Here is a 14,009-nt window from a genome sequence, read left to right as displayed (position 1 = left end):
CTTCACCAGAGCTGCAGACGCCACACAGCTGGGGGCAATGACGACGCACCAGATGACGGGGATCTGGAGAGAAGCTGACAGGCGGGGCGATGGGGTGGATCTAGCTAGATGAACTGGACCAGGGACAAACGTGTCTATTTCCTTATTGACTTACTCCTGCAGCGGGGTGGGGAGAGGGAAGGGAAGCAACCCCTCTCCGGCCACTGCCTCTCAGCCCCCTGAGACCCCCCCCAGGCTGGGGCGGCCCCTGGGCAGGGCAGGGCCGGAGGCAGCGCCCTCCAGTGCCGGCTCCAAAGGGGCCCAGGTCATGGCCCACAGCCTGGTGGGCAGGGGAGGGGCAGCAGGATCAGTGCAGCCTCGCAGCCCACGTGGAAGGCCCCTTATCCCCTCCCTGTTAGAAAGTGTGTGCTCCTACCTGGGACAGCAGGGGCGGGAGGAGGAACGGGCACGTAGGGGACATGGGGGGCTTGGCAGGGGTGGTATGAGGACCGCTGCGCAGCCCGTGAACCCCAGGCCCTGGAATCCCTGACTTCCGGCCAGGTGGCCTTGGATGAGTGTCCCCCTGGGCCTCAGGTTCCTGCTCTGAAGAGTGGGCTGTCGCAGGTACCCTACCAACCTTCAAAGGACAAAGTGACAGCACACCTGCTGGTGTGAGTGACTCCAGAGTGGTGGGCAAAGAGCACACCAAGAGAGCCGCTCTGTGACTGCAGAAATTACAGACAGGACCTGGCCATGCTGGCCTGGAGCCAGAGTCCTAGCGATCCACCACCCCCACCCCCGGCTGCCCCGCCTGGCACCGGGCAAGCACTGGGTCTGGCTCCCCTTCTTCGGGCCAGAGTCCTAGCAGCGGGAGCCCACACAGAGCTCTGCTGGTCACAAGGACCCCACACCACCTCCTTACCCAAGAGCGCTGAAAAGCCAGGCTGGGATAGGGCTGCCTTGGTGGCCGTTGCTCAGCGTGAAGCCAGGCTGAAGTTGAGGCGCCCCAACCCTGGAGGAGGGGGAGCCCCCATATGCCCTGCAGCCTGCCCTGTAGGTGCAGCCTGGCCAAGCTGCTGGGGGCACCCCCAAGGTTAGCAGGCTCACCCCTTCCAGCCCTGTCAGACAGCAGCTGAGCCCAGGGAAGAGCCGAGCTCCGCCCTGGAGCGCCTGCCCAACCAGGCAGGCAGGAGGGAAGGGACAGACTGAAGGTGGGAGCAGAGGAGCAGAGAAGGTCCCCATCACCCACAGACAGCCCATCGTGGAGCCAAGGAAGCCAAGGGCCCCATCCCAGTGACGGGAGAGGCTGGCCAGCGGGGTCCAGGAGGGCCCTGGGGTCGGGACACACCGGGCTGCTTCCGGGCAAATGGGACCTCTCCTAAGAGAAAAAGCTTGAAATCCCACTGATGGATTCATTCCTTTGTTCTTTTAAAAAGCACAAACCTGCTGGGTGCAACGGTACAGGCCTGTCATGCTAGCCACTGAGGAGGCTGGGGCAGGAGGATCAAGAGTTCCAGGCCAGCTGGGGCAACTTAGTGAATCCATGACTCAAAATTTGCAAAAGGGCTGGGGTTCGGCTCAGGGGTAGAAGGGGTGCCTCGTGTGGGCTGGTTCCCCAGGATTGGAGAAAAACACAGCCCTGTCAGAGCCTCCCCTCCAGGGAGGTCTGTGTGGAGGGGAACAGTGCTGGAAGCTGGGCCTGGAGAGGCGCGCAGGTGACGACAGCCCTGAACGGATTCCTTTCCACAGGAGCACCTGCCTCTGCCGCTCGGCTCTGATTTGCCAGAGGCCTCAGCACAGCTGCCAGCCACCAGCTGCCGCCTCCTGTGGACTAGGGGGCACAGCCACTTCTTTTCCCTCCTTCTCCCTTACTTTTTTTTCTTTTTAAAGTTAGTTTAACTTTCTTTCTTTCTTTCTTTTTTTTGAGACAGAATCTCACTATTAGTTCAGGCTGGCCTTAAATTTACTATGTAGCCCAGGCTGGCCTCAAACTTGTGATGACCCTCCTGCCTCAGCCTCCTGAGTGCCAGGATTATAGGTGTGCACCATCACACCACTAGTTTAACTTCTACAAAAGTAGCCCCATTTTATTTTCCAGTACTAGGGATTGAACCTTGGGCCTTTGCACTAGGCTACATCCCCAACCCTTTTTCATTTAATTTAATTTAATTTTGTCTTGTTTATCTTTGAGACAAAGGTCTTGCTAAGTCACTAAGTTGCCCAGGCTAGGCTTGAACTTGAGATCCTCCTGCTTCAGCCTCCCAGAGTGCTGGGATGACAAGTGTGTGCCACCGTGCCTGGGACCCACGGACACATTTTTAGAAGTCAAATAGTCCTTTGTTCCTTAGGAAGAGCAACCAGCTGTCCCCTGCCCCTCTCGGCCCTGCTTTCACTTACCTCTGCTACCATCCTACAGATTGAAGCTGGCGATCTTTCCACTTCGGGTTTTGTCCACTGACTTCCCAGCACAGGAGACAGACCTCAGCTTCCCCAGGATTTAACAGCCCCCTCGCACTGAGTCTCTCCCCACTGCCTCTATGCCTCCCCTGCAGCTTCTCTGCTCCCCAGGTGCCATGCCACCCTCTTCCTTGACTTTCCTCCTCACTAGAGTGGCCCTCGCCCCCTGACTCCTTTTTCCACCCCCCAAAGGCCAGCACGGCGCCCGGTACCTAGCGGGTTCTGTGGACGGTGGAGGCCGGAAGGAAGCGAACACAACGTCCGGTCTCAGGACTCACCACGGCACAAACACCGAAGCGGCCGTGCGGCCAGGGTGCCGTGGGGACGCGGCGGAGGGTGGGGGAGGCGACCGCTGACCCCGTGCTTGCTCATGCCTGCCATTGCCATCTTGAAGTTCTCCATGCGTCTTGAACAAGAGCCCCACCATTTCATTTTGCACGGCACAAAGTGTGTAGAGTGGGATTCGCTCCTGTCCACTCAAGGTGGAAAGAAGCCAAAATCACACACGCCGTTCTGAGCCACCTTCTTCCCAGCCCCGCTCGCTCCTGCTGCTCCAGCCACCCGGGGCCTCACCTGCCTCAGGGCCTTTGCTCTTGCTGTGCCTCTTCCTGGTAGCCTCTCCCTGCCCATCCGCACACCCACAGTCTCCCCTCCTGCTTGAGGCCTTCCCCGACTTCTTCCCCAGCACATCCTGCCCTTCCTCTGCCCTGCTTTTTCTCTGCCACTGGCTCCCATCCGCCTTCTACTTACTGACATTGGGGTGCTGTATGCCGACATCCAGGGCTTGTCAGTTCCCGCCCCTGCGCAGCATTTGCACCCAGATCCGAGCCTGGTACTGAGAGGCTCAAGACTCAGCAAGGGCCGATGGAGGACAAGGCGCTGTGTCCCACCCGCTGTTCCTCAGATGAGGTGCCAGATGCCTAGAGTCTGAGCTCGGGAAGAGGAGCCAGGGCCTCCAGATCCTCCCCACGGGCACCGAGAGTCCTGCAGGCACATTGGGCTCCTGTTGGACAGTGAGGCTGGGGCTGCCGCCCGACAAGCAAACACAGGACCCCATTTAGTCAGAGTCCAGGGAGTAAATGTCCCCCATGGCGTCCCTCACTGAGGCCGAATTCAGCTGGAAGGAGCAGCTCATGTTTAGTTTGCTTTCCAGTCGCCACAGCTACGAGGACTCAGCTGAGGTCACCCGGGCCCATGTCTTCCCCACAAGGCCCCAAGCCCAGGCCTGATTTGATTTCCTCCTGGGAAGACACGGAAAGGACACCAGCGTGAGGCCGAGGCCCGGAGCACTGGAGAGCGGCTGTCTGGGCCTGCAAGCAGCCCCCTCTTTTTCCAGCCTGAGAACCTGGGGTTCGGTCTTCGGCCCTGGCCCTGCCCCAGAAGGCCGGGCACTGGGGAGCCAAGATGAGAGACAGAAGAAAGCTTGCTGGGCCTTAGGGGTGCCCCGGGGTCGGGGGACCTCGTGTCCAGGTTCTCTGTGCCCACTGCAGCAGCTCCTCGGGACGCCCAGGGGCCTCTGAGACCGGTACTCAGAGCGGGGGCCCTGCCTTGGTGTCCTGTCTGCAACCCGGGGTGACCAGCACCTCCCATGAGGCCCAGGACGACCGCGAGCTGCCGCACAGTAGCAGCCAGAAGAGTGCGGCCCGGGCATCGCTGCGTCTGTGGACGCTGCTGTTACGCGTGAGACCTGCTCTGGCCACCGGGCCCCAAGCAGCCCCGCCCTCCTGGGGCCCCCAGTCCCCTGCGAGGTCTTCCTGGGGGCACAGAGGGGCCGGGGCAGCGGGCTGCCCAGAGAACCTCGCCAGGCCAGGGCAGGAGCCACGGAGGAGGCCGGGTGTCACACGGCCCTGTGCCCAGCTCAGCAGAAACTGGGCCGGCGGTAACGGGCTGGCAGCCCGAGCTGCAGCCGACTTCATTTTCTGCCACAATTAAACGATCGCTGTGTTTGCTGCACTCGCTCACTCACTGACCGTGACGGCCCTGAAGGACTCTCGGAGAAACAGCACAGACGGCTCGAGCCGCCACCCCGGGCCGTCATCTGCCCCTGCTCTGCTGCCGGCCTGGACCCTCCTTCCTGAGAGGGGTCCGTGTGTGTGGCCCGGTCCCCCGGGAAAGCATCCCCCCAGCTCCCAGCACCCACGCCGGCAAGTAAACGCCCAGCTGCAGGGTTGGCGCGAGTGGGCCTCCCCTGCCTTGTGGGGGTCTCCGGGGCGCACCCTGGCTGGGCCGCCACAGACTCGAGTGGGAGTGGGAGTGTCCTGGCTTCCGGCAAGAATAGGGGCAGCTTTCTCCACCCTGGTGCTCTGAGGCCGCCCCAGCCCCCAGAGATGCCTCACTCTTCTATGTCCCCCCTCCACTTCCTGTCTGGGGACTCCTACACACCCTGCAAAGCCCAATTTGTATGCCCTAACTCCTAGGAGGCCTGCACCCCTCACACACAAGGAGCAAGTAGATTAGCCTGTCCCATAAGACCTCATGTGTCCTAGATTTGGGGGACACTCCCTCCACCCAACTCAAATATGCTGAGCCATGACATAACCATGAATCAGAATTCAGGGTCAGAAGTTGTGGCCACCCTGGGTCCCCAGAAGGGGGCCGTCCCCCGGAGTCTGGCTCACCACCGTCTTCCATCACAGTAACAGGAGCTGGGGGGGCGCTGTGTCAGGCGCCATGTCAGAGGCTTCTTGCTTGCACAATGCCATAGGGAGCTCACCACCACCCAGGGAAGTCAGCCCTGGTTGCAGATGAGGAAACGGAGGCCTGGCTTGGGCACGAAGTAGGAGCTCACCCACAGTCCAGCAGCTGCTGCAGCAAGAGGAGCCGGCCTTCATGGGCCACGGGTTCAAGCCCAGCTCTTGCTGTGGCCACTGCAGGAGGGTCTTTCCAGGCAGGATGCCGCCAATCCTGCAGTCAAGTGAGAAGGGAGGGCAGGGCTGCTGGGCTCTGCCGCTCCCAGGTCCTGCGGTTTCCATGGAGCCGGCAAAGCTGTTAAAACCCAGGTGGGAGCAGGGGATCCTTGTGGCAGCCTGGACCTCCCCGCCAACAGGACAAGTAACCCGCTGGCCCCTTCCTCGGCCGCTGCCACCCAAGGCCTCATAATTTGACACAGGGGCTGTTAGGGGCAAAGGAGATGCGTTGCAGCACGGAAGGTGCCCATCTGGGGATCAGGGCTCCCACGGACGTCTTTCATGGGTTAAAAATCCAGCAGCACCCACTATCCGGACTGCCGTCTCAGAGGGGAGCCGCACACCCAGGTCCTCTGTGTCCCCTGCCCTGTGCGGCCCTTGGGGCCTCGGCCAGATGTGAGTGGGAGAGGTGGACAGGAACCCAGAGTTGCTGCAGAAACTGCTCCCTGCCCAGCACCCAGACCCGGTCTGTGCTGGCCATGCAGCCTGCCTGGGCCAGAACAAGCCAAGGTCGGCTGGGGCTGCCCGACTGTGTGGGTCCCAGTCCTAAGGAGCAGGGAGGACTCGGTCCAAAGGTCAGCTCTGCCACAGGCCAGCTGTGAGTAGGCCGCTCTCTGCCTCGGTTTCCTCTGCTGAAAGATGAAGGCGATCGTGGCCTGCGGAGGCTGCAGGGAGCATCAGGACTTGCAGGCACCATGTTCAGCCCAAGTGAGTGTCCAGGCGCAGACTTTCGGCACCTGAGACCTGAGTGATACAGTCCGGGCTGCTTCGCAGGCGAGGAGAGCAAGTCCTGTGGCCCCCTGACAGGCACCCTGGGGGGCTCCCAGCCCTGGACCAGAGGCTGCCAGTGGGTTGGCTGGGGCCAGCTCAGGCCTGGGGACGCAGACGCGGCCCTGGGAGATCTGCAGGCCAGAGGGCTCCAGGGCTCTCTCCAAGGCAGCTTGGGCGTCTCACCTGGTGTCTCAGGCGGCTTCCCGGGCGGCAGGGGGAGGGGCAGGGGTGGGCACCGAGCTGGGTGTGGGAGAGGGGAGCCCGGCAGCGGGAGAGGGGCTTTTATTGGCACAGAAAAGTCAGCAGCATTGGTGGCAGCCAGCAGGAGCCATGGGCTGGCAGAGGCGGCTCCCAGGAGCTCGGCCACAGAGGGGGACACAGGCAGAGCGACCTATTTGATTGCATAACAGAAAGCCGACTGCCACCTCCAGGGTGTTTTGTGACCGCTGTGTCTCTGTCACATATTTGGGGCTCAAAGATGCTGCTAAATAAATGGACGAGTAACAAGTCCGTGCACGGCCGGGCCTCTGTAACAGTAAGAGATCGAGCCCGGCTGGCCCTCCCGAGTCCCGGGCTCTGTCCCGGCACAGCCAGCTGTGGCCACCTGGCCCAGTCAGGAGGTCCTTTCCCCTGTGGACCCTCAGGGCCCCCACTCTACCCTGGGTGGCTCCAGGGTTCCAGAAGGGGACCACGGTGCAGCCCAGAAGGAGAGGAAGGTGGGGTGGCAGGGTGGAGGGAAGGCTGGGGAAAGCAGGTCTGGAAACCAGGTACGCAGGGAGCGGGTTGCCCAAGCAAGACCACAACTGCATACAGGCGTTGGAGGGACAGAGGCTCCGGGAGCAGGGAGGCCTGGCCAGGTGGGGGTGTGCAAGGAACCCCAAGCCACTGTGGGGGGCCCCAGGATTCCTGCTGTGGAGCAGCACCAAACACCTGGGTGCGGGAGGCCCATGACTGTCAGCCGAGGATTCCTTGAGTTGGGGAGGGAGGGTGGCCAGGCAGGAGGCACCCCACTTTCTGGGAGCCCATCCTGCCAGGCCAGGCCCCTAGGGACACAGAGGGCACTGCAGGGGCAAACCCAGCCAGCAGCCAGGGCCAGGGGACCTGGGTTCCTGTCCGGCCACTGCCAGGGCACCGTGTGCTGGGCAGGGAGGGGAGGAATGCGTGCTGTGTGGTGCCCAGCAGGACGGGAAGCGCTGGGCCTCGGTGCCCGCCCACGGGAGCCATGCTGGAGAGGCCAGGGCCAGTGGCCTGAGGGCCCCTGGGCTGTGGCTGAGCTCCCAGGTGGATGACACACGCAGAGGCAGAAGGGACAGGGGCCCAGCACCCAGGGTGTCTTGAGCCAACGGAAGAGCTGGCCTCAGACCTTCCTGAGGCTGCTCCAGGGTCACTCAGGCCCTACGCTGCTGTCCCCACCTGCATGGTCACCGGAAGTCACCCAGCCACCCCTTCCTGCCCGCCCTGCCAGCTCTTCTGGCCCAACAGCCACCTCTATCCAGAGCAGAGCCCGTGCCAAGCTCTGTGCAATGTGGCTCTCAGCTGAAGGCAGCCCAGCTCCTGCCGGAAGCCCAGGTGGGGCCAGGCCGCCCCTCTCCCTGCTGCTCCTCCCCACAGCCTCAGCCTCCCGGCCTGGGCCTTTGTTTGTCTCCACCTAGAGCCCGCCACCCGCTTCCCCAGCTCAGGGGGCCCCTCCTGCACCCCATGCCCTGCCCACACACACTCACATTGGATTTGTGGCTGACCCCGTAATCGTGTGCCCTGCCTCTGAGGGCCTGGCCCTCGGCAGAGCTCATAATACGCGGTCAGTGGGCAGGTGGCTGAGTGGCTTTGCCTTTTTCCTCCTGAACAGGACTCAGGAAGGAACAAAGGAACCAGGGAGGGCAGGGTGAGGATCAGGGGTAGAGCATGCACTCAGCACGAGCAAGGCCCTGAGCGCCATACTCCATACAGAAAAACACAAATCACAAAACCAGGGACCTCGAGGCAGTGTGCCCTGGCGCTGCAGCCTGGCTCCCACCAGCTGAGCTGAGTTCTCCCCTTAAGACCACTCCTCCCCGCCCGCAGCAGGCAGCACCCAGCCAGCAGCTGGTCAGCCGCCCTGCCAGCCCTTCCCTGTGTCAGCTGACCTTTCCGCCCAGCCTCCTGGGCAGACTTCTCCACCGGCATTCCACAGATACCTGCTCCGATGCCAACAGGTGGGGGCCCTGAGAGACAGGACCCCGTCCTTCCGTGCTCCCCCCAGGAGGAGCCTGGTGAGCGCCCCCTGGGGGATCCACGGCCACCTCGCCCAGCTTTCGCCAGGCCCCAGTGCAGGAGGGAGGGTCTCTGGGCCGAGGTTCCCACCGTGGGGATCCCGTCTCCACACTGGGCTGGCTGGCATCCCCCTTGGGAAGGCACCGGTGTCCCCACGTGGCTGCGTATCTGGGTGCTGTGGGGTGGGGATCGAGGACAGACCAGCCCCTCTGGGGAGAGCGGTTCCCTCTTCCCAGCTCCCCTTCCCCCAGGCAATGCCCCGTCCCCTTCTCAAGCAGTCCTGTCCCCTCTGTGCCCCACACGGAGGCAGGGAGGCTGCCCTGAGCCGGGACTGCAGGGGAAGCTTCGGGTGGCAGGGGCAGGGGCTGCGGCCAGGACTTCTGCTCCCCACGGGGCAGACCCTTCCTGCAGGCCGGCACCGGGAAGAGCCACAGCAGTCCGGCGCTGTCCGAGGGCCAGCGCGTCCTATCCCCACCCCACTCCCCACGGGGCCGTGTCAGGGGCAGTGAACCCATCCCGGCCCGGGGCCCCAGAGGCCTTACCGTGCGGGAGCCTGGGTGGGTGACCCATAGGGCTCGCTCCGCCGGCCCTGGCCCTCTCAGGTGTTCTGAGTTTGCCGTGTGTATCCATGCCATACTCCGAGGCAGAGGACTTGGAAGTGGTGTTCTCCCTCCCTACACGAGGAAAACAGAGGCACAGAGAGGGAGGGACAGGGGGTCCAAGGCAGGACCAGGTCTCCTGGCCACCTCCTGTGCCACTTCCCTGAGCGCCCGCCCCACTGACCCAAACAAGCCCTCCTTTACAGGGGTCCCGCGTCCTGCTGCATCCTGGGGCGCAGGCCAGGCTGAGCCTACCTGGCAGCCAGCAGCGTCCCGCCTCCTCCCGCTGAGCGAGGTACTTGAATAAATCCTTCCCAGGCAGAAATCCGTATGGTTGTTGTCTTGTTCCCCGGCAGCCACAGGGAACAGCAATAAACTTTATGAGCGCCAGGCAGCCAGGGAGGTGGAGAGGAGGGGAGGCTGGGCGGAGCTGGGGCCCGGTCAGGTGTGGGGCCTGCCCTGCGGGGCCTGTGGAGTGGGGCTTGCCTGGGCTGCATCTGCCCTGCCTTCCTGTGGGCTTGCTGTCCCCACAGCCCCTGCCACTCACAGCACTGCCTGCCAGTGGTGACCAGCAGGGTCCTGGTGACTTCTGAGCAGTTCTGGTTGAGGATGGAAACCAGGGCCTTTTTGCACCCTTTGCACCCAGCGCTTTTATTTTTCAGTCTGAGACAACGTCTAAATTGCTAAACTGCCCTACGCTGGGCTCACATTTTCCATCCTCCTGCCTCAGCCTCCAGGAGTGCTGGAGTGACAAGGTGCGCGCCCTTGCCAGCTGGTTTGTGAGCTTCTTAAAGACTCCTGCAGGAGAACTGCAACTGTCTCTGGGCCCTTGGGACAGGCCCCAGGCAGAATCAGGGTGGTGGGTGCTGGCTCTGTCCCAGCACCCTTAATCCCTCTGGGGCTTTCCCGGCTCAGTGTGTGGGCTGCTGCCCCCTGCTGGAGAGCGGCTGGGTTGCTGAGAGATTCAATTCAGAGCTGGCCAGCAAGGCCCTGGTGTGAGAGCGCGTGCACACACACACACACACACACCACGCGAGCATGCGCGTCGCACGTTATTCTGTACCGACCTTAAAAAGCTGTCCCTTTCTCACGGCCATACGGCTGCCACGCTAACCCTGGCAGCACCTTGCGTGTGGCGCGCAGGCCGTTGGTGCAAGAAAGGCGTCCAACCAGGGAATTGGAGGAAGGCAGCCTGCGTGGAGAGGGCCGTGGGGCTGGGAAACGTGCGGGAGGCCTGCGCGCTTGGCCCCATCCAGGACCTGGGTGCCCCTTTGAGAGGCAAGGTTGGAGCAGTGAGGTGCGGGTGCTGTCTGAGGGTGGGGTCCCGCGGGCGGGGGCGGCACCCTGCCCCCCTCCCCAGCCATCCCCCCGTCCCTCCTGCGGCGCCTGCCTGGGACTCATCGCTACCCCAGGTGTCCCCACCTTGACAGCCAGAAGGGGACACTGCTGGTGCGGCTGAGCACACCTGTCAGAGGCTGAAGGGCTTCTAAACTAATAATCGCTGTATTAAAATCGAATTTGGTCCCGAAGCTGGAAAAATGTCGGGAGATTTTAAATGTTAAGAGAAAAGGTGGAGGGAGATCCCCTCTCAGAAGATAAAATCAGCTTGGAAATAAGTTTCCGTGGCTGCAGAAGAGGACGCACTGCCGTATGGTTCCGGACATCCAGCCTCCCCCGGAAACAGACGCTTTCCAAAAGCGCATCCTTCAGCCTGGGCATGCAGAAGGTGATGTGTGAATTCCCGCAGCCCCGGTATTGATCCACGGAGCGGGGAGCCGCTGGGGAGGGCGCTCCATCTTCCCGCCCTGGAGTCATTTTTAGAATGGGTTTCAAAATGCCTTTTTCCCCCTCTGGAAAATCAGCGTGTGCCCTTCCACCCAGGATGGTCCCAGATGGTGCCAACCCCCCGCCATGCGAGAGACTCCCATTACATCCTAAGCGCTTTTAAATGGGTTTCGGTCCTCTTGTCTCTAATAGATTAAAAAATGCTCCCTTGGGCACCACAAGGACATTGAACAGTACTTGTCCTGAACCTCCAGCTCCAAGGCGCCTGTGAGATCCAGAGCTTGGAAGGGGCGAGGGCGGCCATAAACCACTCTGCTCTGGGCTTGCACAGCCTGCCACGCTGCCACTGCAGACTGCTTCTGCTGCCAGCTCTTCGCGGATGCCCTGCCCACACCTGGGATTTAAAGAGATGCGCTCCTCTAGGCGGCCGGGCCTCTGTGATCTGGGAGCCTGGGAAACCTCATCCCTGACACCGGAGGGCTGTGGCAACCGTAAAGGGGACCAGGCTGGGCGCTGGTCCTCCCCCGGGCCTGCCCATCTGGCACGCGCCCCATAGCAGGCTGAGCCAGCCTCTGCCCTGCGCCACCCCTTCCGCATTCGGAGCAGTAGCTCCCCTCCCCTTCCCACCGGTTCTGCTCTTTTTCTTTTGGAGGAAGGAGCCCAGGCCTCGTCCGGGTTGGCCAAGCGCACAACCACCCAGCGGCAACTGCAGCCCCCCAGACTTGCTGCTCAGCTTCATTTTCTCCCTGCCAGTCCCTGTGCAGACCTCATTATACTTTTAGTGTCTGTTGATTGAGAAAACAGACGATGACAAAAAACCTCTAGGAATTCAGTAATGCCTTTAAATGAATTTGTGTTTTGGTAATCACCAAAATGCTCCAATACACTGGAGAAATCATACTGCTGCTTGGGCACTGCGTTTCTAGTCTGTGGAGCTCGTCAATATAGTGTGGTACTGTACGGGCACCTCCAGGACGGTGCCTGTCCTGAGGCCAGGGCCTCAGACTGGGCCCCCAGCGCTGTCCTAGACCAGGGCACCCAGAGGGAGCCAGAGTGGCATGGCGGGCACTCGGCACAGGCGGGGCTGGGAGGTGAGTGCGGTGGGCAGCGACCGCAGACCAAGAGGCCCATGGCTGCAGCCACACGCTGGTTCTGGACACTCAGACCCTCAGCTTTTCCAACACTTTCCACCTGAAAACTAGAACCTTGGTTTCCCAAGGTTGTGAAGCCAGTGGCCCACAGTCCACACCTAACAGGAATGAATGTTACATGAAATATGTTTGTGCGGGGAATAAGTGAGCACCTGACTCGCTTAAAGTTGTTTTCCGCCAAGTGCCACACTGGGCCGGACTCTGAGCTGTGCTGCATGACAAACACCTCCGCCAACCTGAGTGACCCCACAGGGCAGAGGTTCCCCTGTCCGTGGGGCTATGCGCACTGGACTTGCCACCCGGGCACCCAGGCGAGCAGCCGCTGTGCCTCCAAGCCACTATAGCCAGGAGGGGACCAGGATCCCCTCCTCTCCACATCCTGTTGGCCAAAGCACATCACGGGGTCACGCTTGCTTTCAAAGCCAGGATCCAGCCAGGCACAGCACCACAACCACAGCCAGCCAGCAGCTCCCGGACAGCAGGCGCCTGTGGAGTTCGCACCTTCGCAGGTGTGGCTTTGGTCTTGCTACCACCTCCCCTACTCAGGGCAGCGCATTTCCCATCACGTTGGGCACAGCAGACTGGCAGTGACAGAACGGGGACCAGCTGCCATGTGCCCGACATCAGGGGGTCTCGGGGCCCTGAACCCTGGGACTCGTATGTCCCCAGCTCCAAGCCCACTCTAGTTCATGGGGGCAGAGCTGGCCATCCCTCGGGCACCGTGGACTACAGAGCGGGTTTGTCCCGACACAGCAGTCCAGGGACCCCCAGTGCCAGCCTGATGGCCACACCCACTGGCAGAAGTTAGCCCTTGAGTGTCCTGGAGCGAGACCCCATGTTCCCTCACACAGTGGTGGGACAGGAGGACACAGGGACCTGGGTCCTCTGTCCGCCCTGTCCCTGTCCTGCTCCCCTCGGGAAGGGCGCTGGGCAAGGCGCCTGGGCTGCGTGGCAGAGGGAAGCAGTGTGGGCCGCAGAGAGGGACTTCCGACTCCATCAAAGCTTGACAGGAGCTCGGGGCGTTCGGCACCTGTCAGGTGGGAGTGGGGGCCTCGCCTTCCCTCGCCTGGGTGACTCAGCCTCCTAGAATATCCAGGCGGTACACAGCCTGCGTGGTGGAGACTTCACCTGGAGTCCTGTGCGTCCTGCCGCCCAGGCCCAGAGCAGGCACCTGCTCGCTCCAGACCTCAGGAAGCCCTCGGGACCTGGGGACAGACCTGGCCCTGACTCCCTGCAGCCCTCACTCCTAGGGTGCAGAACATGGCCAGGAGCCGAGGTCCAGTTGCAGACAACTGACTGTGTGGGGCAAAGAGGGCACAGACCTCAGCAGCCGTCCAGCTGCACCCCCAGGTCGGGGTCTCGCTTCCTGGCCGTCAACCCCAGCTTCCCTTTGACGCATGGGCTGCCCAGACATGGGCTGGGCGCGGTGCTGCTCCGTGATGCTGGGGCGGGTCCTCCTGGCCCCGTGCCCCCTAAGAGTGCACAGCCAGGGCCCCAACGTCTGACTTCGGAGGGGAGGAGAGGCAGCCTCTGTGGGATCAGTCAGTTCAGGGGAGGAGGGCGCCCACAGGCGGGTGGGGGACAGGCTGGACGGGAGTGCGGTCCAGGGGAACAGGATCACCTCACTGCCAGGGACTCGGGGACTTTGGCAAGTCCCACCTTCAGGGCTCAGCTTCCTGGCTTGTGACATAATCAGTGACAACCTCAGCTTCCCTGCTGCACGGCCTGGTGTGCCTGGCCAGACCCTGCTCTCCACACCAGCTGAGCACACCAGGCTCGTTTCTTAACCTCTCTGTGCCTCAGTTTCATCTGTGAAACGGGGCTGTTACCCTGATCACCACCAGACGGTCGTGAGGCTCGAGTGGGTCCATCTACAGGAAGCTCCTAGAACGCTGCTGACACACAGCAAGCGCCACATGTGTGTGTGCATGTGTGTGTGCGTGCGCGTGTTCGTGCATCACCACCTAGCCTTATTACTTCGGCCCTGTGCCCCCACTGTGAGGTGACGTCACATTCTGAGGGCGCCCCGGGGAGGCAGGGTGCGGGAAGAGGAGGGCAGGGGGGCTGCCCGGTGCGGCCGAGGGGTGCGGCTGGCACAGTCAGCAAGGCCA

The 14,009-nt window shown here is 62.3% G+C and overlaps 1 protein-coding gene across 2 annotated transcripts in view; it reads right to left on the bottom strand.

Moving 5' to 3' along the window:
• Positions 1-9,641, bottom strand: part of LOC104849030 — a 13,365-nt gene extending 3,724 nt beyond the window's left edge. The window contains exons 1-5 of one of the 2 annotated variants that reach the window (XR_004518216.1): positions 9,218-9,634; positions 8,906-9,037; positions 5,055-8,538; positions 3,187-3,677; positions 2,230-2,912 (exon numbers count right to left, since the gene is read on the bottom strand). Coding sequence is in view for 1 of the 2 variants with exons in the window: in XM_033766387.1 (XP_033622278.1) it covers positions 5,067-5,216; positions 5,254-5,340; positions 8,288-8,998 (948 nt within the window). In the remaining variant the exon portion in view is untranslated. Of the gene's footprint in view, positions 1-2,229; positions 2,913-3,186; positions 3,678-5,054; positions 9,038-9,217 lie in introns of those variants that run through there. The other variant, XM_033766387.1, reaches the window with a different exon arrangement.
• Positions 9,642-14,009: the final 4,368 nt, after the last annotated feature.

This window comes from Fukomys damarensis, unplaced genomic scaffold (assembly GCF_012274545.1).
Source record: "Fukomys damarensis isolate Sample0158 unplaced genomic scaffold, DMR_v1.0_HiC HiC_scaffold_20, whole genome shotgun sequence".
Lineage (NCBI taxonomy): Eukaryota > Metazoa > Chordata > Mammalia > Rodentia > Bathyergidae > Fukomys > Fukomys damarensis.
The sequence above is the reverse complement of the archived record's forward strand: the minus strand, read 5'-3'. Positions and strand labels throughout refer to the sequence as shown.